The sequence below is a fragment of the Trachurus trachurus genome, assembly GCF_905171665.1.
Source record: "Trachurus trachurus genome assembly, chromosome: 6".
Lineage (NCBI taxonomy): Eukaryota > Metazoa > Chordata > Actinopteri > Carangiformes > Carangidae > Trachurus > Trachurus trachurus.
In genome coordinates this window covers 29,104,987-29,131,964 of record NC_139897.1, presented here as the reverse complement: position 1 = coordinate 29,131,964, position 26,978 = coordinate 29,104,987, and the positions used below count along the sequence as shown (strand labels likewise).

The window sequence follows — 26,978 nt, the reverse complement described above, 5'->3', positions numbered from 1 at the left end:
ATACTGTGTGAACATATGATCGAGAGTCAATTAAATCTCAAACCCTGGAGAAAAAAATCCAGTGATCGTTCCCACAATTGTTACATTCTGTTTTCTTCTTATCAAGAGAAGTGTCATGTTTGATCATTCATCAGAATGTAACTGATTCTGCTAATTATTCAAAGTTTTATCGATCAGTCTAATTACTGTAAATGTATGAATACAGCGGTGAGCCCCGTGCGTAATTCTGCACCACGGCACCGCTGGAGGAGAAAGGAGGGAGAGGGAGACCATGATGAATGGTTAATAACTCGTTTCAGATTAGAACTATTGTCATTGTTGTAACTATGTGCCGAACCGGGTCCAGCATGTGAGAGGCAGCACACCAAAACAACACTGCGTGCGCTCTGAGCCGCTGATGCCGTTAACAGCTGCAGCAACAAGTCACGTCGCCACTTTCACACCTGCAGCTAATTCACAACAGCGACAGAACAAGAGCACGTCAGGCTCATTGACATGCAGATCACATTCATGTGGTGGTTTGCATTGACCATCTACGGTTAAAACAGGGCGTGAACAGGGCGGAACGTGAAGCGGATTCAGCTGCGCACACTTGTAGGAACTCCGTGATTTATAAAGGGAAGTTTGCTTGCAAGTGTGCGTACGCAGGGTTTTATAAGTCTGAATATTTACTGGCGCACGCAAACCTTGGCTTTTGGGCGTACGTACACTTTTAGTAACGATCCCACGCACAGTTTTATAAATGAGACCCCAGGTCATTACAGGCGCTGTTTGGAAGGACGTAGAGACATTTTTATTTAACATAACCACAGTTAAGTATAATTTGGAAGACTAAGACATTATTTTTGTGGAATAAAAAAAATAATAAACACAACATTTTTATTTTATTTTTCACACCTTTTTATTTTACTGGGAAAAGTTCACATCCACAAAGTTAAAATGTCCAAAACAACCTGATTATTTATGTTGTTTTTAACTGAACTGAAACTTTATTTTGAGTCTCTGAGATATATTGATGATGATAATAATAATAAGAAATATTCATCAGCCTGTCAGTTTTATTCAGGACACCTTATTAAAGTTAATCTGCCACTTAATGTATATAGCTTATCTTATTCCTATTTATCTATTGAAGTCTATTATAAATTTATTTCATTATCTTTTATGATTTGTTTGTTATTATTCTGTTTAGTTTCTTATTTCATGTTTGTCTCATTTGTGTTTTGCGATTTGGAAATATCTGATTGTTTGTGTGTATTGTTTACCTACTGTTGTATGTTGTTCATTGTCAAAAGTCAAAGTTTAATTGTTAGAAACTGATCAAAAATATTTGACAAAAACAAAAAGCAAACAACAGCTTTACAGTTTTCATAAAGAGTCAATCTGGATCTGACAATCAAATTATTTCTTTACATAAAAGCCTGACAGCTCAACAGTTAGTCTCTCTGTGTGATTATATTCTCATACTCTAGTATAAACAAGTCCTTATTACAGATTATATTCTCCTTTTATTTCTCATGGTCTTTATTATTTTCTGATCAATAAAGTTTTGATCTTCTTTGTTCCAGTTGGTTGCGATTCAACCTCCCCCAGAACAAATCAAAACCATAGATTTCATATCACAAGTAGCTCTTACAAATATTAAAAACCCTGCCCGACAAAGACACAGCGTCCTAAAAAGGACGACGTCTATGATCCTAAACCGAATTATCCTCAATGCAATTTATCAAATTCCAGCAATAAACTTGTCTTTTAGAGGAGGAGGAGCAGGAGGAGGAGGAGGAGGTCTGGTCTCTTCCAGTCTGAGAGGAAAAACACAAGGTCTGGTTGTGGCAGAGAGCAGCAGGAGGTTGCAGCAGGAGTAAGGGAAGTGTTTCACTGTGATTTAAAGTCATTTCTGAGTGTGTGTGTGTGTGTGTGTGTGTGTGTGTGTGCTGGGCCTCCCTGACCCTCAGCAGCAGCAGCAGCACAGTGTGAATTATTTAGAGCGTTTTGTCTAAGCAGCTCTGTTCACGTTTACAAGCTGCTGCCTCTCTGCTGCTCGCTCCTCGTCTCCGCCCGGATGGGGTTTTCCCATGCAGCATCCTCGCAGTCAGGGAGGACGATGATGCTCACACTGAAACTGGACCCGCTCGGTGTTTTATCTGACAGCAGGAGGAGGGTAAACATGCTGAGATAAACAAAACAAAATATATAACCCTCCTGGAGGAGCTGTGCAGACGAGCAGGTTTTATTCTGCTTACGGCCGCTGAGGGAGTTTGATGAGAGCTGCTTCATTACAGAGAGGACTGGCTGTGCAGATATGAGTTACTCCCATCATTAAAACAGTGATGGACAGAAACAGAGCCGACCGGATCTGCTCTTGTTTTTTTTTTGTCACGTTTGAATTCGAGTTGGAATAACTTGCGTGGCTGTCATACCTACTACAACCACTAGATGTCGCTTGGCATCAAAATCTAACCATGATACAAACGTATGGACTTGTTTTCTGCAAATTTTTTAATTTAGTGAAATAAAAAAACCCTTATAACTTGATATTTTATCCAACTAGTGTTAAAAATGTGTGAGCAGTAAAGTTTATGACCATCATGACGCTCCTGGAGTCTGTGTTGTTTTAATTTCAGAACATTTAAAGTTGCATTAACCCTGAGATGTGGACATAAATATAAGGATCATATTTGTCTGCTGCTGTTATACCTCCGACGGCCACTAGATGTCGCCTGGCATCAAAATCTAACCTGGCAAAAAAACCTATGGGCTCATTTTCTGCACATCTGGGGAAAGATTTAATGAATAAAAGACCCTTAAAACTAGATTTTTTCCCCCACTAGTGTTAAAAATTAGATCAGAGCCTCCGACCAGGTGTCCCAGCTCTCGTCTCTTTGGCGCCACCACACAAACGCGCCCCGTAACCCGTAATCTCTTGTTTATTACAGATAAGACTACACAAATATACACTCCATGTGCATTTGTTTACTGCACATGGAGGAGAGGAGTGTTAGAGACACAGAGGAGGTGAGACCAGACCAGAGAGTTCATCTTTGCTGCTGTCATACCTACTGCAACCACTAGATGTCGCCTGGCATCAAAATTAACAGTTATAACAACCTGCGGCACTGACGACCAATGGGCTCGTTTCTGCACATCTGAAGAAAGATATTTTTAATTTAGTAAATAAAAAAACCCATAAAACTTGATTATTTTCCCCACTAGTGTTAAAAATGTAAGAGCAGTAAAGTTTACAACCCTCATGCCGCTGCTGGAGTCCGTGTTTTGTTAATTTCAGGACATTATGGGGTGGTATTTATCGGTCCCAACCTGTTTGCAGCCCTGAGGATGATCAGTGGACTGGAGCCACAGGTCCTCAGACAGGATCATTGATCACGCAGACATTTCCTCTGCCACACGGGCCAATAACGAGGCCGGCCGGCGTTCTGCTTGGTCACCCCGCTCACCACCACGCTTCCTCCCTCTGACCTATTTCTGTTAGTCAGCATCGACTTAATTTCTCTGCTGATTAAATATTTACCGTGCCCTGCAACGAACCGCGAGCTGCACCTTCAACACCGCAGCGGCTTCAAGCAACCAACCAGGGAGGACTCTGGGTGTTTCCACCAACTTCCTGTAAAGTCCAGAGCTCAGCGAAAAAACATGGAGGAAGCACTTCATCATAATATCTGCTTACTAAGACCACTGGGAATGCAGCAGACATGCAAATAATAAAGAATGAGCTGCTACAGTGAATGATTCTTGCTCTAAGGTTACTCTACACCACAACGTTTCTCTGCTGTTTGCAGAAGCTGAGTCTCCTTTCCACCGTCCTTCTCCAGCGGGGTCAAAGAAATAATTCTGATTTAACGACAAATATCTGAAGCCAAAAGTAAGAATCATCCCCAACGAGACACAGACTCGGAGCTGATGAAGTGCTCCCCATCCGGCAGTCACACTATTGTGGCAACTTCCTGGACACTAGTTTCTGTCTGTCTCAGTGATATTGATCAGACATGGTGCATTTAATGTCTCTTCCTGCCTGGAAACTGAACAATTCATCTTCTGCCCAACAACTGCACAAGTTGATGTGAAAACACCAAGTCTAAACAATCTGGTTTTGACACTCCATACAGTATAAAGGTAGATGTTTGTGTTAAAGCTCCATACAGTATAAAGGTAGATGTTTGTATTAAAGCTCCATACAGTATAAAGGTAGATGTTTGTATTAAAGCTCCATACAGTATAAAGGTAGATGTTTGTGTTAAAGCTCTATACAGTATAAAGGTAGATGTTTGTGTTAAAGCTCCATACAGTATAAAGGTAGATGTCCATGTGTAGTGTGATTATAAAGCAGCTCTAGGTTCTATATTAATACTGTGAAAGTATCAAAGCCTCAGTCCACAGAGAAATGCACACAGCCTGTATTCAGAAACTGAGCCTTAAAACCAGCCGTCAGGACTTCCTGTCACTTTGTGATGTCACAACAGAGCAGTCAGCCAAAGCCGCGCCCCCCCACCACCTGGACCCACCATCCATCCAACACTTGTAGGATTTGGTTTCTCTGAGTGTTTTATTCTGAAATCTGCTCTATTGTTATTGGATCACACAGAAAACAGTCAGCCAATCAGAAGAGAGGCTCAGTGCCTCCTCTCTTCTGATTGGCTGAGTTATGTGTTAACCAATCAAACCCTTACTAGAGATCCAGAGGGAAGATGAGAAACTACACTGAGATGGTTTTTGATTGCTAAAACCACAAATATTTCTTCTTCTGGATTTAGCACTTAGAAATAAAACACAGAACAAGAAATAAATATACAACTTTAACTGTTTCATGGCACCAGGAAGTTGCTCAAAATCCTTGGTCCGTCCTTTAAATGGGACCCCTGACCGTTTATTTTTCAAAGGGTTGAGTTAGATCAACTTGTGTGGTCAAAACTAGTTCAGTTTAGTTTAAATGACCTAAACTGACACTTGACGAGTTTGGATTCATTGCGAGGGGTCACCGTGTCTCCTCAGAAGCAGCCTGGTTGTATTTCGAATCACCATTATTGTTATATAACGGATAATTCCACAGTTCGTTAGTCCGAGCCCGTGAACTACACACACACAGTGGTCTGGGTGTACGTCCAGTCAGGAGGTCCGTTTGACCCTGACAGCCCTGCAGATGCCACAGGGTCGGTGGATGACTAAGCCCTGAGCAGAGCCAGCTGCTGCTGCACAGCTGGCTGCCTCACGGTCACCGAGACACAACTGTAACACAAACAGCAGCGCAGGTTTGAAACACACTGACGCTGCAGAGAGAGAGAGAGATTAAATAAGTGGATATCACATCTGAGGAGGGGGTGTGGGGCAGAGACTGTGTGTGTGTGTGTGTGTATTTATAGCAGCATATAGTGGCTCAGGATTAATCCCCAGTAATATGGCTCTTAACAGGCTGAGTTAATCCAGAGCTAACGAGCAGCTGTCAGATGGACAGCAGGCTCAGGGTCTGTGTGTCTCTACACTCTGCAACGTATGGAAGCCTGTTTGGTCCAAAATAGGCTTCTGTACAGTTTCAGACCGCTTTCTGTTCTATGTATTAATGTTTTAATGTTCTTTAAATGGGTAGAAACACAGTGTGGAAGCAGCTAACTCATGCACAATTTAAAATATTGCATCTCATCTTTAGCTCCGCCCCCTCCCACAGGTCAGACGAGGTGGACAGGTGCAGCTGCTGCTACATCTCCCTCCCTGCTAATGCACCACACACTCTCAAATTAAGACCAAAAACTGCCCTCAAATCCTGTGACTCATCCAGATGTTGTTTATAAAAACATTTGAAACTTGATCCAAAGAGCTGAGAAGCTGAGAAATCTAAATCGAGACACCACAGGCACAACAGACAACACAACACTCATCCTGAGGTGGCCAAAAGAAAATCGACGTCCTGACATAAACCCAAAATGTTCCTGTTTAATTACCCGATGACTTAATAAAGGACTTTATCAGCTGTTTTCAGTTTGTTTCAGTAACCTAAAGGAAACCAACGACAACCAACGGAGTTTGGACGATAAGTGTTTGTGTGCTACCTTCAAGGAAAATCTGACATTCAAGACTCCAGAGTCGACAAAACAAAAAACTTAATCCACATTATTCTTTTCAAAATATCCAACTGGGTCTAATAGTCCGTTTCCAGTTCACTGTATCAAACAATATAATTAATAAACGTTGACGTGATGAAGTGAGACCAAAAATCAATGTAGTAAGTGACGTACGACAGAGTTGTTATAGTTGTTGTCAGGGGAATAAAAAACTGAACATGCTCAGGTCATAAAATAATAATTAAAGTCCACAGCTACTAAAAAAAAAGAGGTAATGCACTTTTTTTTAATTTTCAGATACGTTTTCTGTTATAGAGTAAAGAGTGAAAATAAAAATAAATGTTGATTTAAAAGTGGGACATGTATCTTTTCAACACTGAAATGTTTAAAATGAACTGACTCATGTTTTATATTCTGTTTAGTATCGATTTTCAAATTTAGAGATATAAATGATCACACACTGGGTCCTCTGGGTCACCTGGTAATTGCATCACTTCCTCTTTCAGAGATCGGTTTAGAAATAAAGTAGATGAAGAAGTCGGAGCAGGCGACCTAACTATTCATATTTGTTTCTATTCTATTCTATTTTATTCTATTGGTCACTTGTTATTGATCATAATCACTCATTAACTGCATGTTTAACCTTTGAAGAACAATCCATAAAATGTGCAGTTGCTCCTTTATGATGTCATAAAAATACATCTTTTGCTATTGCTTTGATTACGAGACCTCTAGTGGCTGAAATTACATATTGTGCATTTATGTTCAGAAATTTTGTTTTTCAAATTTGTTATTATCATTAAATTGTATTTAAATTGTAGAACATGATTTTGGTATTAAATATCTTCCATGACGCCCTGCTGTCTAAATATCTGGTACAAACCAGGTCCAACAGCAAACTACACTACATTTACTAACACGTTGCACATCCTCTGCTGCTTCATTGATAATTATTTTGCTTTTAATTGATTTAACAAGTAACAACAATAAATCAACAATCACTAACATCCACTAACATATTTACACTGTGACATTTCCAGGTTTTGGATCTCACCTCGTTCCTCTCTTTGGACAGCACGATGAAGCCGTTGTTGTCGACCAGGAAACAGTTCAGATCCTGGACAGGAAGTAGCAGAGAGAAGATTTTCAGCATAAAAGAAGTGATGGTGAAGGAGAGTGAGACGGAGGGAGGTGAGTGAACTTACCACACTCTGACAGCTGAGCGGACACACACCCTCGATGTCTGAACACTGAGGGGAAGAGACGAGGCACAGAGGTCAAAGGTCATCGAGTTGGAGGATGTAGCTTCATAATACACGTTTATCAATCCATCAATTATTGGTCTGGATCATTGAAAGATGTGATAAGTTACAATGAAGCTTCAATTGTTTCTATTCTATTCATTTTCGACACACTGAGGTCTAAACCAATAATCAATAATCACTTACGTCTGTGTCCGGAGGCTGAAGGCCACAAAGTGAAGAGTAGAGGAGGATGCAGAGAAATAAAAAAACAACAACAGATAATCATTAAAACATAAACAAATGACAATATTTTAACAGCATATTCTAAATTAAACCAAAATCAATAGGGTTTTATCAAAATAAAACCCTAACATGCACTTGCAGAGTTTAGTTTTAACACTGAACTTGGTTTAAACTGCAAAACATAACTCATCAAACTCATGATTAAATGCACTCATGTGACCTGGGACTGTCACAATAAAAGGCCACATTAGAATGTAGACATTTATTTTGAAAAACAAAAAAAAAGACATTAAATAAGGTGGTCTGTGGATTTGTCATGACTTGGGCGACTGATCTGCATTTTTTGGTGTGAGAGTCATGAACCAGAACCTTAATTGTAGAAATCCATAATGTGGTGCGATGGAAAAGTAATTTTTCAAAATAAAAGTACACATTGTGTTGAGCCATGTGCAACAATCATGTTGTGTAGTAAATATGTGGATTCACACACCTGTTAGGTGGATTGAATGTGTCACTAACACTGATTTTAATAATTTATAAACCCTCTGTGCCTATAGAAACATAAATACATCTAAAAGCTTCATAATCAGGACAAAAATACATAAAGATCAGTTTTTATTGCAGGAACCTTGAGATTCTTTAGTGAATCAGCGGCGACAGGAAGTGAATGTGCTCTGTGGATGAATGTGAGGCCAGATGAGTTAAAGTCAGCGGCCGGGCAGCTTTGTGAATACATTAATCCGGCCTGTCACAGCTGTCGGCTCTCGTTAATAACGTTATCTACACCATCAACCTCTATAGGACGTCTGCACACGTTTGGCTGCTGCAGCCTCCTGCCTCCGCTTCACTGAGCTGCAGGAGACCACCACAAGGTCAAACTCCTGCAGAGAGAGAGAGTGTGTGTGTGTGTGTGTGTGTGTGTGTGTGTGTGTGTGTGTGTGTGTGTGTGTGTGTGTGTGTGTGTGTGTGTTGGTCTGTCTTATGTCATATTTGGGGGCTTTTTCGTTAATGAGACAGGAAGTGTGTGTGGTCAAAGGAGGATTCCCCGGGAGGCTGCGATGCTCATTACACCAGACAGATCAAAACAGAGACCTAAGTCCTTAATTAATTAATTGGACCCAAAACACGAATCAAAAATCAAAACAAGTGAAGTTTGTCCTCCAGGGAGGGAGGGGGTCACGGGTTCATGTTGTGTACGACTGAGTCATCATCATTTGGGGCTGTGATCAGTGGATTTGATCATTTTCATAGAGAGCCTGAGTGGAGGCAGGAAGTAACAGTCGCCATGGGACCTCAGTTTGAAAAAAATCTCCATGTAAGTGAACAGGAGTCAAAATTTTATTTTGTGATCTGAAAAATATCTGTCACGTTTCATGCCAAACAATCAGCAGTTTGTTGTAAAACTATTATAAAATAAAACTCAGAAAATCCGTAATCCAGAAAGACGACAGGTGGCGTAGGTGACGTCCCACACAAAATGTCAGCTACTCCACTTCCTGTTATTCTAGCTAGTCCGTAGAGCGTCTTCACACTAAATAAATTCTTCTGTTGCCGTTTTACGACAAACTGCTGATGTTTTGGCATGAAACGTGATGTTTTAAATAGGTAGAGGTCAGATATTTTTCTCATGACACGATTCAATCGGATCACAAAATAAAATTTGGACTCCCGTTCACTTCCATGGATATTTTTTCTGAATTGAGGTCCCATGGCGAGCTTCTCTTCCGCTTCCGCTTAGGCTCTCTAACAATTTGATGACTTCACAAAAAGAGGCGTGGCCTGAGTTTAAAGAGTCAGCTAGACTTGGAAGGCTTTTATTTTAGTCAACAGCCCTTTAAAACGAGGTTTAGTGACTATCTTTGTAGCAGTGCAGCATTTGGTTCAGTGCTGCTGAAGATTAGCATTGGTTAGCATTACACTATTTAGATTGAAAAGTGAAGTCATTACTGGAAAAAACTTACTTAGTAGGCTAATAATTTTCCCAGCCTGGGATCAATAAAGAACATTTTAATCTTAATGTCACTGTCCACACATAACAGTCTGCACTTAAACTCACCTGAGCTTTAAGAAGGCTAAATTTATCTGTGCTAACATGCTAATTGTTTAATTTATTTGCACAATAATATAAACAAGCGAACAAAATAGACAGTGACATAGAGCAGGCAGATTGTGCAGGTGAGATTATAAAAACCCAGAGTGTAAATAGCAAGAAAACCAGTCCACACGCTGACACTCGTCTGATGTATCTGAGTTAAACTGTTTCTGTGGCTTTTAAATCTCCCACTTTCTGCTGGTTCTTCTTGCAAAGCGTCGTGGAGATAAATGCAGAGACTCATTATATGAAGTGATGAAAGCTGTGAGTCATGATGCTGGGAGCAGACTGAAGAGCATGAGAAACATTATAAGAAACATTATCTTTCCTTTTGGTCTCTTAAGGAGGGGAGGGAAGAATCCTGCTGTTTTACTTTGTAATTGGAGTTTAGTCTGTGCACATTTTCACTTTAATCTTAATGAAAAGTCTGAGGGGCTTAATGCTCGTAATTAATGGCTTCTGCTCCCTAATGAACGTAAAAAGAGAAAATTGAAGCAATAACCTCTGAATCTGTGTAAAGGATTATTACTGGATGGTCATGCACTCTCCCCAAAAAAAAGAGAAAAAGAAAAGACAAAGAAAAATCATTTGTTCGTCCTTGGAAACTGGGTGATGAGCTCACTATTTACACTAACTAGCAGATTCCTGTCTGGCTTCACATCGCGCTGCAGTTTATTTTATTCCCACAGAACAGGGTTATATAAAACTGGATGATCCACCGCAGCTAATGAGATAGCTCCCCTCATTTGTGGACGGACACACACACACACACGCACACACACGGCTCTGTTCATTCAAAGGTGAGCGCAGTCAGGGCTTTCACAATAAAGTTGAGCAGTGAACATCATCAGAATGTAAAGTATCACACTGCAAAATGTTTCTTTAAAGGTCCCATATTCTCCTTTTCCTCTGTGGTTTATTAATTATAAGTGTTTATCCATAGGTAGATCTTCCAATTGGTCACTGTCTTCATAAAAAAACACAAAGATATTGATTAAAGATCATTTAAACAAAGGGACCTGGACAGCTGAGTTGGTAGTTTATTACGTTTATTACATGAATATCTACGTTAATTAAAGCCTCATATTTTGTTCTGTGAGAAGATGAATCTGTAGTTTTAACAACAAAAAACAACCTCATTGTAGTTTTCCATTTCCTCTCTCTGGAGCTCTAGTAGCAACAGGTTGGTGTCAGCCAATCAGAAGAGAGGAGGAGACTCTGAGCCTCTCTTCTGATTGGCTGGCTGTTTTCTGAGTGTTTCAATAAATAAATAGAGCAGATTTCAGAATAAAACACTCAGAGAAACCAAATCCTGCAAAGTTGTTGGTGGGTCCAGGTGGTGAGGGGGCGGGGCTTTGTGTGACTGCTTTGTTGTGACATCACAAAGTGACAGGAAGTCCTGACGGCTGGTTTTAAGGCTCAGTTTCTGAATACAGGCTGTGTGCATTTCTCTGTGGACTGAGGCTTTGATACTTTCACAGTATTAATATAGAACATTAATAAATGTATATTTATAATACACTGCCTGTGCAAAAAAAAAGTCAGCACTTGGATTTAACTGAGCTAATAGGTAAGAGCCTCCCATTGGATAATTACGGCATGGATGATGATGATTCAGCTGGAAACAACTTATTTAACCCTAACTGATGCAGTCTCATTTCTTAAACAACCATGTTAGAAGACACAACCTGTGGTCGTGGAAAAGATGTCAATCTGTTTCAGAAGAGTCAAATTATTGGCATCAAGCAAATAAAACGTCTAAGGAGATTTCTGAGAATAAAACTGGGTTAAGAACTGTCCAACGCATTATTAAAAACTGGAAAGAGTTAGTGGGGAACCAACATCTTCAAGGAAGAAAAGTGGTACAATGTGACCAGAGTCCAGACCTTCACCCCATTGAGAATCTTTGAAAAATTAATGCAACTCTGGACGGAAAAAAATGTTGTGACATTGCCGAAGCTTATTGAAATGATGCTACAGCAAATGTGTGCTGTAATCAAAGCTAAAGGCGGTCCAATGAAATGTTAGAGTGTGTGACTTTTTGTTGACAGGCAATGTATATGGGACCTTTAAAGGTTAAAAGGTTAGTTGTGTGGACTAAAGACGACTCACGATGGTGAAAATGGATGTAAACAACGCAAGTTAACTTAAAATAAAAAGCCAAAGTGTGGTTTTCAAATGTTTTATGAGAAAGGAGGTGCATTGAATTGATAACTGTTGGTGAACAAACTCCACAGAGCACTTGTAAATGCTAAAGGTCAAAGTGAAGTTTAGTTTAGAGTCAATCAATAAAGTCGTGATAATGAAATTTCCCCCCAAAAATGACTCCAGCCAACAACATGTGTGAGAGTGAGTCCTCCAGTCACCTGCTTGGCGATGTCCCAGAGCCTCCTTTCCAGCAAATCCAAGGACATCTGCACCCCGACAGCTAAAAATAGAAAACACACACAGACACACACACACACACACAGAGTTAAGACCAGACGCAGGACGAGATGGACTCTGCAGAGACGACGCCGTCGTTGCTGTTGTTTGCCCAGGGAAGAAGGTGGAGGACAGGAAATCAATTCGACCCTGAGTTCACCTCTGCCGTGTCCTGACGCTAATGAAGGGATGTAAACACTGATGAGCCTGATGGTGTGTGTGTGTGTGTGTGTTTGTGTGTGTGTGCTCCCTGCAGGCTGAGTAATGACACACACACACACACACACACAGACACAGAGCGTCAGTGATGAACCGGAGCAGCTTCATTACTCCGGCAGCAGAACGGGCGTTTAGAGGCTGGTGGTGGTGGTGGGACGGTGAACAGCTGAGACTCTGTTAACAGACTGTGTGAAGTCACTCAGACGTTACTCTGAACCACACACAGGACAGGCTACTAGACTCTGAACAACAACAACAACAACAACAACAACAACCAATCACAGCAGGTGAAGTTGGTGTTTGGAGCTGTAGCTGCATATTTGACCTCAGTACTTTGTCAAACAAGGAAGAAACACAATCATACAATCATCACAAGTCTGATGTTCCTACTGTGCCCACATCTCTGTACGCTATTAATTTTTTTTTTAAACATTTAAGGTAATTTTTATAATATAAAATATAATCTCTATTACATGAAGCTTAAAGTCGTACTTTATACTTGTGTGAAAAAGCTGCACTAACTGCTTACGGCCACTTGGGGGCAGCAGGAAGAAGCTGCGAACATGACATAGACACATCGTCAGCCTTGAAGTGGATGTTGCAAAACTTTTATAATGTAAAAATATATACAGTAAGTGAAGACTATTAATAAATAATTCAACAAATAAAAAAGGAATGGAAGAAGTGGAGTAGATGGTGAAATAAGTTTCTTAGTTTAAAACTAAGTACCTTACTTTTCGGACTATAAGCCGGCGCCTGCCCCGGTGTCCCAGCTCTCGTCTCTATACACCGCAACACAAACATGCTCCGTAACCCGTAATCTTGTGTTTATGACGGTTAAGACTACACAAACACACACGTCGTAACATCGTATTTGTTACGTAACGTTATCCACTGCTCCATTTGTTGATTTTTCGCCGGCTTCGTTGTAAACAGATGCACATGGGTGAGAGGAGCGTAACCGAAACAGTAGAAAAGCGAGCGGACTTGCAGAGTTCCCTACTGTCTTTCTGTGTAAATATCTCATGTTACAAAATTGAAAACCTGCGGCTTATATTCAAGTGCGGCCTATATACTGTTTATTTTCTTTTAAAATTTAGCTGGTGCGGCTGATATTCAGGTGTGCTCAATAGTCCGAAAATGACGGTACTTTCCAATTTTAAAGTTGCAAATTCACAAAAAAACAAACAAACTTGGATACTCTGTGACATTTAAAAGTCAGACATTCACCAAGAAAAAACCTTGGATATTCTCCGATATTTAATCATTTAAATCACATCTGACGTTAAAAACTCACAAATATGCAAGAAAACAAAGGACACATTTGTTTTATTTTCTAATGGAGGAAGGGATTTATGGCAAATGTGTCTCTTCAAAGTCTGGATGCTGATAATGATCTGGTGATTCTGGGCTAAAACAATAAGTAAAGAAAGTAGAAGAAAATAATTCAATCAGATCTTTAACTGCAGGTAAAACACAAAACAAGCCATGTCTGTCCAACTGTGCAAAGAGTCAACGTGTTTCCTTTGAATTTCTCTACCAAAATTGTGAGAAAAAAAAACTTGTGTTTCTTTTTTCGCATGATTTGTGAGAATAATTTTTGAGTAAAGTTGCAAGATTTTTTTCTGCATGATTGTGTGACTTTAAACTTGAGTTTCAAACTTAGAAATCCCCCCTTCATCTCTCTCAACTTGTTTCTTTTTAACCAACAATACGCCGTCGTAACCAATGAACAAAACCGTCAGTGATATTGAAGTCTTGAAGGAACAAATCTCAGGACTGCAGCCGCTCAGACTCTATGATGATGCACATCTCTTCCTACCACCTGATAAGAAACTTTGAGGGACAAGCATAAAAGAACATATAAAGTTAGTCGACATATAGTCCGTTACCAGGGCAACTAAAAGCCCAGCGCTCCTCCTGCTGAGACGCTGCCATGTGGACCTGAAACCTGCAGCGCTACAGGAGCAGCGGGGGCCGTTCACCTCGGAGCAGAGTGATGTCTATCTGCTACTGTTTGTTTGTTTCTGTCACTAATGAAAAACTCTTCCTCACACAGGCAGCTGGTCTGCAAACACACACACACACACACACACACACACACACACACACACACACACACACACACACACACACACACACACACACACACACACACACACACACACACACACACACACACACACACACACACACACACACACACACACACAGATGTGAGTGATACGAGGCGACGTGTTGAGCCTCTCGTGTACTGATATTATTGGAAAAGCAGAGCAGCAGCTGTAAAACCTTTTACTTCTGGTTGTTATTGAGCTTCTGGACGTCGTGCAGCAGCAGCAGCAGTTGTTTCACTCTGATGCTGATCTGCATAAAAAAACAAACACACACTGCTGCAAGTTGATGTAATTAGTACCGAGCCAAACGTAGTAATTTTATAATTGTTTGACTAAATGAATGAAAATCTAAATGAGCTGAAAGTCACTAGCTAATTCAAAAGTACCTTAAAAGCTGAGTTGGTAATTTGGTTTCACTGTTAGTTCATTATAAAAATAATATGTTAATATATACAGGTGTTTAGGTTAAAGCTCCATATTTTTTATTCATAAGAAGATATATCTGTCGTTTTAAGAACCCAAAAACCATCTCAGTGTAGTTTTCCATCTCTGGAGCTCTAGTAACAACAGCTCGGAGTCAGCCAATTAGAAGAGAGGAGGCTCTGAACCTCTCTTCTGATTGGCTGACTGTGAGTGATCCAATAAAAAATAGAGCAGATTTCAGAATAAAACACTCAGAGAAACCAAATCCTGTAAGTTGTTGGATGGATGGTGGGTCCAGGTGGTGAGGGGGCGGGGCTTTGTTGTGACATCACAAAGTGACAGGAAGTCCTGACGGCTGGTTTTAAGGCTTAGTTTCTGAATACAGGCTGTGTGCATTTCTCTGTGGACTGAGGCTTTGATACTTTCACAGTATTAATATAGAACCTAGAGCTGCTTTATAATCACACTACACATGGATATCTACCTTTATACTGTATGGAGCTTTAACACAAACATCTACCTTTATACTGTATGGAGCTTTAACACAAACATCTACCTTTATACTGTATGGAGCTTTAACACAAACATCTACCTTTATACTGTATGGAGCTTTAATACAAACATCTACCTTTATCCTGTATGGAGCTTTAATACAAACATCTACCTTTATCCTGTATGGAGCTTTAACACAAACATCTGCCATTGGACCTTTAAAGGTTAAAGGATTAATTTAGTTGTTGAATGTTTTCATATTTATATTATTTTTCTGTTTATTACAGCCTGATATTTACAGATTTATTCCTCTGTGTCTTCAGGGTTCAACAGTTCAACTCTTGGCTCTTGTATCTCTGTTGAACAACGAGGGGATAAACGCGCATTTAAGCGTCTGAGCTTTTGAACTGGGTCACTCACGTCGGTGTGAAGCAGCAGTTACTATAGTAGAGATGAAGAAGACGAAATGTGACGCTGCATTTATATTATTGTTGAGGGGGAGAGTTGTGACCTCTGGGTCTGTTAAACCTCTTACGGCGTCGCTCCTTTAAAAACAGCGGCTCTGCAGACTCACAGCTCGGCAGCTTTGCTCTGCTCTTTCATTTTATTTATCGTTTTTTTCCCTCTTCCTCCTCTCATTCTTCATCTTCTCCTTCTTCTCCTCCTTTTTCCTGTCAGCAGTGTCCTTATCGTCGCCCTTCAGCGCTGCAGCTGCACTGTTTCTGCTGCAGTCTGCAAGGACGGGCCCAAAAAACCCCACACGGGCCACATTTATTCTGCTTTTCAACCACAACACGTCAAAAAGCTGCTCGTTTCTCCTCCGTCTTGTTTAGTGCATGAAGAGTTGATGATGACACAAACTGAAAATTATTATTATTATTATTATGATTCGCAGTGTTCAGTTTTTATTTTTATTTCACTGAACTTCTCCCGCGTGATGAAACTGTGTTGAAATAACATTAAAGCTTCACGGCTCAGTTCGCCCGCTGTCTTTTAATTCACATCTTCTTCTTCACACATCTGTCGTCGTTGAGTCAGAGCTTTTTTATTTATTTTTTTATTTCCGTCTCTCGTCAGTGAACTCACTCTCACTGTCACTTTTCACACTTCTCATCGTGTCGGTTGTTAACGTCTCAGAAACTAATCTGGTTTTATCACCTCGAAAATGCAAGATGCAGCCAATGCATTACAAAAAATCTAAATGTTCTTAAATTTAAAGCTCATTAAATTAACATTTATGCTGAGAAAGCAACAAAAATATCATAATTCATCTATGTGCAATTGTTGTTTAGTGTTTTGTGGTCATTTTTTCCAATTTCTATTGGAAACACTTCCTGTTTTCTTTGTCTTTGTTTACATTTTATCTGTTCATTGTTGGTTTTCTAAGTTTATTCATACAGTAAGTGTATTGAGCTCTCAGGGCCACCATAGTTTTCAGTGCTGTGTAATAATAATAAATCCACATAGGCTATTGAAAAGGATTTCACTCAAATTAGTCGAATTTGACCCTGAAATACCTACAACATTTTGATTTAACCATCGCCAGAGAACTAATGGTGAACAAACTAACTATCTGTCACTGGATTAAATGTTATGAAAAGAATAATTACAGATAAAGATAAAGAGATCGAACAGGAAGTGAGATCAATATTATTCCACTGATAAATATAACAAAATAAAATCAATTTTAAGGGGAAAGAGATAAATAATGTTAAAAAATAAGAAGCAGCATGAAAGTAAAAGTCAAATCAAAACCAGTAATAAATGTTGTGTAAATGTAACGGGGGATTCAATCATGTTTGAGATTATTCAGTAGAATCTCGTCTCTACTTTGTTCCAGTTTCCAGATTAAAGCTCAGTCAGGTGAAGTTTCTGTTTCGCAGCCTGATGTGTCTCGTTCCTCTGAGCTCCACTGTTTCCAAACACTGTTACAACACACACTGACACAGACTGACTGTTGCCATGGGTGATGTTGGTATTGTGAATCCATCCCACACACACCCACACATACACACACACACACACATCGTCCTGCTGCCTAAAACATCCTCTAAATTTAGATTAATCCGCCGTTGAAAAGAGTCCCACTGTTGTTTTTATGACATTTAATAAAGAACGACCTATGGAGGTGGAGGAGGAACAGATGGACGTAAAGCAACTGCAACAAAAAATGGCGGCAAATTGACATAAGGGCGGGGCTTCACATGTGTAGCTCCACCCACAACCAGAAAAAGTTCACAATTATTTGCCAGCATTAAAAAAAAAGAGAGAGTCTGGATTATATTTTACATAACCTGACCAACGATCAGTGGATTCATTGATCTAAAGTAAATTTTAAAAAAAATTGGCCGATATATGGATATATGGATTTATTTGATGTTTATATATACATATTTTGTTTATATATGACAGTAAACCCAACGGCTTTGGACTAAATAATAAGTCAATTAGTCAAAATAATAATCAGATAAATCAATAAAAAAAAAAAAATGTAATTGCGCAGTGTGTAATTTCAGCCACTAGGGGGCAAAAGTCGTACTTTGACGACATCGTGAAGCAGCGTGGGATCATGGGAGTTGCTGTCTTCACTGTAACAGCCAATGATCAATCTCACTTGAGAGAAATAATAATGACGTATTAAAACTTTACAAATGTGGAGGAAGTAACGTAACTGACGGGCGACGTAAAGGACACAGTGTGTTACCATGATAAAGTATCGTAAAACTTTTAGATAAATTGAGGACACAACTACAAAGAATATAATATAATAGTATATTAAAGTTTATTAAAAATGTTTAACTTTAATTTAAAAAAAATGAAAAAAGTGAATAATCCCCTGGAGGCTGCAGTGGCTCAGTTTGACCACCAGGTGGCAGCAAACACAGTGAGGAGTTAACACACATGTGCAGCTCAGGTTCTTCACCGCTGGAGAATCTGTTGTTGTTGTCGTTGTTTTTATTTCTCTAATGCAAATTTACTCTATTGTCCTGAGTGAGTTAAGTACCGTACAGCTGCACTCTCTCTCTCTCTCTCTCTCTCTCTCTCTCTGCCTCTCTCTAATACAAAGTGAATGTCTCTCTCCCTCCATTCATCCAGAGCTCAGCCTGCAGCTGCAACACTCTGCTGTTACTATTTCTGTCAAACTGCTTTAATGCACATTACACACACACACTCAGTACAACACACACACACCATTAGCAGTAGCTCAGCAGCAGCATGTGGCATCTCTAGCACTCTCTCTCTCTCTCTCTCCCTCTCTCTATCCCTCTCTCTCTCAGACACACACAGGCTCGCTCGCCCTCAGTCGGAGGCTGGGTGTGTGTGTGTGTGTGTGTGTGTGTGTGTTGGACGGAGCTCCGAGACAATAAGAGGAAGCTGAGAGAGCAGCAGCGATGTGGATGAAGAGGAGGAGGAGGAGGAGGATGACGAAGACGACCATGATGACGACGACGACGACGACGACGAGCGCCTTTTGATCCGGGATAAAACTCCAGTCCAGGTCCTGGTCTCTGGTTCTGGTTCTGGACGAGGACCTGAGGCTTTTGAGGGTGTGTGTGTGTGTGTATGTGTGTGTGTGTGTGTGTGTTCTGGTTCTGGTTTGTAGAGAGAGAACTCTGAACGTGGACCGGACGCTGCAGATGAAGCAGAAGAAGAACAGTTCCTCTCCTCTTCCTCTGTTTGGAGGCTGGAGCAGCAGAGCAGATGGTGAGCACCGTGCGTGTGTGTGCATGTGCATGTGTGTGCATGTGTGTGTAGATACTGTACATACAGTGCAATTGTGTTGTCAAAAGTGAGAAAGTGTGTGTGTGTTTGTTTGTGTGTGTTGGCCAGAAGTAAGCGGACACGCCTCTCGGTCCAAACTGAGAGGAAAACGCTGCTGCAGCTGCTGCTCCACCTGCATCGATTCATCTCAGATTAATATTTAATATTTCCTCTATTTTAGTTTTTATGAATTCAACTCCAGGTTTAATTGTCCAACATCAGTTGAACCTCCAGGATCTTTACAGGGTGAGGCCAGGTCGACTTGTTGTCGCTTGGAGGGAAGGAGGGGAATGTGTTTAAAGCTCCAAGCTGCTGCAAAAAATATAGATAAAGATAATAAAAAAAATAGAAACATAGGATCACTGAAATGTACGACAGAGTATTAGGGCCACATTGAGAAAAAAACAAACAACTTTGAGAATAAAGTCATAAATTTACGAGAATAAAGTCGTAAATTTACAATAATAAAGTCGTACATTTACGACTTTATTCTCAAAGTTTGTGATTTTTTTATTTGTCAATGTGGCCCTAATACTCCGTCGTAGAAATGCACATAACATAAAATTAAAGTTGCTTTATTATAGATGCTTTAACATAAACTAATTTCTAATTTTGTCAACTCAAACTTGACAAAAAAAAAAAAACTTTAACAAAACATCAGTTCTTCAAATTGTTTCCTGTTCGTTTTAACTGTTGCAGCTGATTATCGTGCAGGATACACACTTGTTCACTTGTCTGAGGTGGAAGAAGAAGTTGCACGGAGCTCTGACCTCAACGTCAACGTCAGAGTCAGAGCTCAGGTTGAACATCTGGAGGAGCTGAGCAGATGTTCCTCTCTGCAGGAGGAACCAGGTGTGCAGATAGTTTTGGCCACATAGTGGTGAAGCGTACAGTACAGTATGTCTGCCTGGGCTTGTAATAGAGAGACTCTGAGAGCAAGTGGGAGTGAGCCAGTGCATGTGTTTTGGCATGCAGTCGTAGTGTGTGTGTGTGTGTGTGTCAGTGTGTGTGTGTTGTTTACTGCCTCCTCGGTGTGGTGTGTGTGTGTGTGTGTGTGGATGCTGCAGTGTGTTTCTGCTCTCGGCCTTTTGGACCGAGCGCTCAGCCGCTGACTCTCTGTTCTCAGGCTGTTTGGAGGAAAAGTGCAGCCACAGGGGGAAGTGGAGGAGGAGGAGGAGGAGGAGGAGGAGGAGTGGTGGTGGTGGTAATGGGGGGGTTGAGGGGGGGTGAGGGGGGGGGCTGGCTGTCAGAGGCCATTAAGCAGCTAGCGGGACGCCACACTATAGAGCCCAGGAGAGCGGAGCGATGCAGTGCAGATGAAGCAGGAAACATCACAGCGGCAAAAACACACAGAGCAGAGTTTGAACTGGAGATCATCACACGACTGTTCCCTGCAACACAATCTCAAACCCACAAAACATCACAACCGGGTGTGTGTGTGTGTGTGTGTGTGTGTGTGTGTGTGTGTGTGTGTGTGTGTGTGTGTGTGTGTGTGTGTGTGTGAAGGCTGCTGATGTTTTAAAGCCTTAAGATGGAGAGTTCCTGTCTAGTCTGTTGAGGAAGTCATAAGAGGAGCTGAGACTTAAAGAGCTGCAGCAGAAATGTCTTAACACAGAGAGATACGTAATAAGGAATAACTCGACAACCAAAACAAATGAGAAGTTTACATCGTCAATAACAAACACTCGTAGATCACAGTGCAGATGTGATGCTGAGGATATTATGAAGTCTTATTCTTCATCAGAGTTTATTTGATTTATGTTTAAATTGATCATTAGACAAAATTTTATTCTACTTCTTTGCTCTTCTTTACTTCTTTCTGATCAGACTCAGATCAATCAGCTATGAGCCATAAGGAGGAGTTGGGTCGTAATGTTGATCTAAGAGTTTCTGTTTATCGACTGACAACAACAACTGCATCCATCTCATCCCACACACTTGTTGGAGGCGTTAGTGGTCATTTTTTGGTAGTTATTTGATCAATGTCCCCATTATTAGTCCGGCTTAAAGGAATAGTTCACCAAAAAATGAAATTCATGAATGTCATTATTGACTCACCCTCATGCTGATGAATACTCCAGAGTAGTTTTTTTATTCCTCAAAGTGCATCTGGAGACCCGGGAGGCCGGTTCGTAGTCCAACCAAAACTTTATATGAGAGTAATAAGCTCCGACACAAAAACGTCCATAAAACTACACAAAACCATTTAATATTCCTCCACACTGTTCGTCGGCTGCAATCCAAGTGTCCTGAAGGGATATAGACCATTTGCCAAGGGCGTGTGAATGTCAGAGTGCAATACAGGACTGTTTAGGCTGTAAAAATGTCCTAAATGACGTTGTTTCGAGTAAACTCTGGACTATATCCCTTCAGGACACTTGGATTGCAGTGGACGAGCAGTGTGGAGGAATATTAAATGGTTGTTGTGTAGTTTTATGGACGTTTTTGTGTTGGCCCCTATTACTCTCATATAAAGTTTTGGTTGGACTAGGAACTGGCCTCCCGGGTCTCCAGATGCACTTTGAGGAATAAAAAAACTCTGGGGTATTCATCAGCATGAGGGTGAGTCATTAATGACTTTCATTTCATTTCATGAACTATTCCTTTAACAAGCCCTGAGAACAACAGATCTATCTTAAAGGCGGAAACACCAGACATGTGATCAACTGATGAGTGGTTGTGAGGCTGCTTCGCTGTCGCCGACTTGGCAGCGTCTAATTTCCAGTTAATCCAAAAGTTGTTGACGCTTGGTGAGCAGCAGTGTCTCAGGTGTAGGACCAGACCAGTGACAGTTTGATATCAACAATGAATGGGTATTTAGTCCACTATTATAAAAGAGACAACGACTCCAAAACAGCTGGAGCCAACAAACAAGCCGACAGTGTTTTAATGTCCGTGTGCATCAGAGTATAAAGTCTATGAGCTGCAACCAAATCCACCAGCTGTGGAAAGACGAGCTCCATCAACAGGAAGCTGAAGTGGCAGATTAGCACGTCTCTGCTGCGCTGGAACAAACACTAATGTTCATATAATAACCTGAGTAATAAGCGATAATATGAGTAAAAGCACAGTTGTGTGGTTAGACGGCTAATAACCACACACTTCACTGCTCAGAGTTAGAAAAGAGTAGAAATTCAGATCTAAGTTGAAATTGTAATGACGCACACTCGCTGCTGGAGCTCCAACAACAATGGCCGCCCTGGTTGTGAGGTCATGAGGCGCCATATGAGGCGTCGACGCTGTTTACTGCTGGTCCTGGGGAAGTGCTTTAAATGCGAGCATCAACAAAACAGCAGATGGTTCGATGATGATGCCACGACAGTAAAAAAAACCCAGATAACACAGCGTGAGCAGAGCGGTGGCTCCTGTAGGGGGTGTACAGTGGCAGTGGCGGTGGGGGTGGATGAGGCGTTTCTATGGGACCAGTTGTTCCAGCACCATCTGGACTCCAGAACAGGCGTCTGTCCCGCTCCGGGATTGAAATCGCAGTTTTGTTTTAATCTGTGACCTGCCGCTGATGTGTGGGCGGCGTCTAATCTGACTGATGGTGCATTTGACGAGCTGTTTGTTTCCACGGCTGTTTGCTCCTCGCTGCCGACGGTTACTGTAACCAAGATGATCGTCCCAAGGAAACCCAATTTATAAACATGAAGAGACAGAACAGAGAGCTTTTTTCTATGGATTGGTCGAACTTCAGCTCCTTCTAGCACCAACACTTGGTACAGGATTCAGACTCTTTAAAGAGCAACTATTGTAAGTCTGGTCGCTTTTCCACTGTTTTGCTAACCCTCCTCCTGGCCATGTGCATTTGTTTACAACAAAGCCGGCAAAAAAAGCAATCAATAGAGCGGTAGATAACTTTATATATCAAAGACGATGTTGTGACCTGTAGTTTAATCCGTCATAAACAAGAGATTACGGGTTACGGGGCGCGTTTGTATCACGGTGCTGCAGAGACGAGAGCTGGGACACCGGGGCAGCGACTCCGATCTTGCAAAGTTGTTTTTCAGCCAAGAGAGGCAATAAGTGACACACACGTTGAAGGCAGAGAGCCTCTGTTCTCCCTTGTAACAAGTTAATCCATTTATTAAACCATCACAATTACTCCAGTTAAGGTAAAAATGTAGCATAGTGAAGCTACAAATCCTGCATAGTTCCTCTTTAAGATCGACCAATGCCAAGATTTGAACATTATCCCCATTGGCTTCACTGTGATCCAACAGTTTCCCATTAACACCCAAAACTCCCTTTTTCAAAAACATGCTTTCGGAAAAATACCTTTTGAAAATAGCCACAATTGATTTGTTCAGAAAGTTTTACCAGAATATTTTGAGTCTAAAGAAGTTCTCGTACATCAGTCTGTCCTTCCAGTCAGTTTTCATTTAAATGACACCTGGGCTTCCTTAGTTCTTTCTATCCTGACAAACTATAACAGACTCATAGAAACTCTCCAGCCAGACAACACTGATGTGATAAATAACCAAAACTGAAACCAGGAACCAGATCAAACCAAACCAATGTAGGAAAATCAGAGGTGCAACTTATCAACAGGTAAGACAGGAAGCTGTTCGGGGGTCCCAGAGGAACAACAAACTTTTTCTAGAAATGTCTCAAAACGATTCTCCCTTGGCTTTAAAACCACCAATGGATCATTGATGCCATGAAATCTCAGAAGCAGAACTATTTTCACTAAAAACTCAAAGTTTTAATTTAATCTAAAGATCATTAGCAGAAACTACCTGGTCTTAAATAATGTGGGTTATATACAATGTCAGTCAGTTATTTATTAAGGTTTTTATTGTTCTTCACATCTATCTTTTTGAAAATCTAAAAAAGATGACATCATTTCATCATATTACTCTTGCTATTTTTCATCCTGGGGCCGAACAGACTCAAGAAGCGCCACCGTGGATAAAAGCACAACCTAAAGAGAGGGATGAATGACTTCTATTTCTGTCTTTCGCCTCTAAACTTGACTTTGTGTTCAGTCTGAATCACCCTAAAAACACGAGTGTACAGTTTCCAACCTACTACACTGGTGTAAACAAAAGAGCCGAGTCAAAGGAGCCTCCCCGGAGAGGTGGACGGACTGTATCTAACAGACAAAGGCTGTCGGGGTAAAAGTTTGACTTTAGGTGCATCTGACGTCCTCGACCTAGACCCAGAAGCCTCGGCGCTCTCGGCGGCGGCGCTCAACTGTCCTTAAAAGTCACGAGTCCAAAGAAAGAGACGCCAGGAGAGGCCTCGCTCAGAGAGGCCGATGAATGAGGGAAGGAGGCGGTGAATAGCAGAAAAGCAGCCAGGAGCAAACTCCAGCTCTTGATAAACACAAGATGACACACCAGCCCCCCTCTACGTTTGCTTTTGTTTTGGTCCCCAGCTTGCAGCTATACGTGTGTTGGAGTGTGTGTGTAAGTGGGAGTGCGGAGTGTGTTTTGATGGTGCGCTGATCCCTAAAGTAAAAGATAAAGACGACGATTGGGAGTTATTGTGTGTTTTTTTTTTTTTAATCTTCGGCTCCGTCTGAAGGATTTATGGTTTTCTGTGAATCCTTTCTCCTGTTTGAACAACGTGTAACGCGATGCAATGTCCATCTGTTGTCAACGACCATCAGGGGTCAGGGGTCACCTGTCCTATAAGATGCTCTAAGGTCTGATGAAGGCTCCAGCTCATCCTCTTATAGGCTGATGTAGTGGATCTAATGTGAGACCCAGCTGTCACTCAACGCCTCATCTGAGTTACTGGGATTTTTATATTGTTTTATGTTTTTCTTTTATTATTATTCCTTAGTTTAAAACTGGACCTGTGATCAGCCAACCAGTCCTGATACCTTCAGAAGAACATCTGGCTTTGGCGTCGAATTAAGGTTAACAAAAGATCAACTTCATTGACTGATTTGATAAACTGCAGGTCAAAAGAAGACCGGAAATTTTGAATAAAACCATATTTAATCCAGTTATGCAGGATTTAAAGAGTGATTTATATAAAAATTCATCCCCAAAACTGTTTTTGTACCAGGCTGTAAAGTTGTTTACTTTAACATGGGAGTCTACGGGGAATGGCTCAATTTTGGAGACTCATTCGTGGTCAGGAGAGGAACTGCAGTTTTCCACCATTTTCGATACATTCAAAGATTGGATCTGGTGGTATGAGGTGTACTAGTGTTGGAGATGTAATGCACTGCCTTTATACGGCGCCAAGTCAGTTCAACAGAACTATTTTCACTAAAAACCCAATGTTTTTATTTAATCTAAAGCTTATTGAAGAAAAATACCAAGACAGTAACTACCTGGCCTTTATTAATGTGGGTTATATACAATGCGAGTAAGTTATTTATTTAGGTGTTTGACTGTTCTTCATGTCTATATTTTGAATATTCAACTAATATGAACACTTGGAATAAAAAAAATTCATGCTGATTGGAGGGGCCTCTGCTATCTTTTTCGTGGATAAGAGGATAACCTAAAGAGATGGATGAATGGGTTCTAGTTGTGTCTTTAGCCTCTAAACTTGACTTTGTGTTCAGTCTGAGATGTTATAAGTCAGTTCAGCAGGTTTTAAGCCAATTTCAACATCTTGCAAATCATTAATTAAACACTTGATTCCGTTCTCACTTGGCCAAAATGGTGGTGAGAACATCTGCTCCTACTGTACACGAACATCCTCTAATTTTTGGCCTCTCGATGCTGCGAGGTGACGTCAAACATTCGACTCCCTCCTGTCGTCCTCCCATTATCCCCCCTTCCCTGCTTCTACCTGCATTGTAATTCCTGCTGTTCAGTAATGTCACTCGTGGCCTCGAGGCACCTTCCTGCCTCACGCAGTCCACAGCAGAGTGACTGGCATCTTTGTGCCAACTTAACAAAAGAGAGACCTGCAACAAAGGAAAGACCTTGAGGCAGCGTTTCTCCGGCTCTTTATAGCAGCTTCAGACGAATGATAGAGTGACAGCACTTTTCTTTCCTCTCTGCAGCTTTATCGCTCATGCATACATCCCTCTGCATATCTGAGAGCCTGAAAAAAAACTGCTAAAGATATCAAGAGGAAACGAATTAGCGAATTAATGAAATAAAATATTTAAAAAAAAAACGACGAATCATCAAAGGAGTACAAACAGTTCCTTTGTGGTTGCATGTGTGAGACAATGTATGTGCAGCACACAGGAATTCTGAGTGGGCGTCAGGGAGACAGAAGTTGGCGTTGACTTTTCTCCGGTGTTGTGTGTTGCCGGATGAAAAACACTGAGGATTATTTCACTTCATCACGAAGCTCCTTGTGTGTTCCCCCCGAGCAGGAGAGGAGAGAATGAAAAGGATTGAGGCCAAGCAAAATGCTGTGAATCACAGCACAACTCTGGCCTGTAATGCCAATATACAGACTGTAGATCAGCTCTGCCACCAAGACTAAGCTGTTGATGTTTTATTTTAATCTGTACATACGAAGCAGCACTCACACTTAATCTCACGTATCGCGTTGCACTCTTTCTGTCGGCCCCGAGAGTTTTTTGGAAACGGGCTCATGGGAGGAACATTATCAGATTGTTTTATGTGGCCCACGTGTGAAGAACCAACGAGTGAATCTTTCATTTGGAACCAATGAGATGAATAAATGCAAAGAGCTGTGGAGCTGAGAAAGAGCAAAGTAAATCTAAACAAAGCTCAAAGAGGATTATCCCCCAGTGAAGTGGGAGGAGTAATTCCAGCCGACTGCGGATCGAAAAATTAAAGTCCTGCTCATTTTCTTAAGAACAACAGTTAGAAAATATCTGGTTGTCTCTGTTTTACTGCTCTCCACCATGACGAGGGAGCTGCTCCGCCGTCGCCATCTTGGCAGCTCCAAACTCTCAGCTAATCCAGACGTTGGCAAAAAAAGGTGGAGCAGAGACTTCAGT

The 26,978-nt window shown here is 41.0% G+C and overlaps 1 protein-coding gene across 1 annotated transcript in view; it reads right to left on the bottom strand.

Moving 5' to 3' along the window:
* LOC310987916 (voltage-dependent calcium channel subunit alpha-2/delta-4-like) overlaps positions 1 to 26,978 on the bottom strand; it is a gene marked incomplete at both ends in the record, with an annotated part of 71,784 nt that overhangs the window by 6,579 nt on the left and 38,227 nt on the right. Inside the window, 4 exons of the mRNA XM_083974385.1 lie at positions 7,126 to 7,188; positions 7,277 to 7,321; positions 7,520 to 7,534; positions 12,017 to 12,078. Coding sequence (XP_083830511.1) covers positions 7,126 to 7,188; positions 7,277 to 7,321; positions 7,520 to 7,534; positions 12,017 to 12,078 — 185 coding nt within the window. The remainder of the gene's footprint in view (positions 1 to 7,125; positions 7,189 to 7,276; positions 7,322 to 7,519; positions 7,535 to 12,016; positions 12,079 to 26,978) is intronic.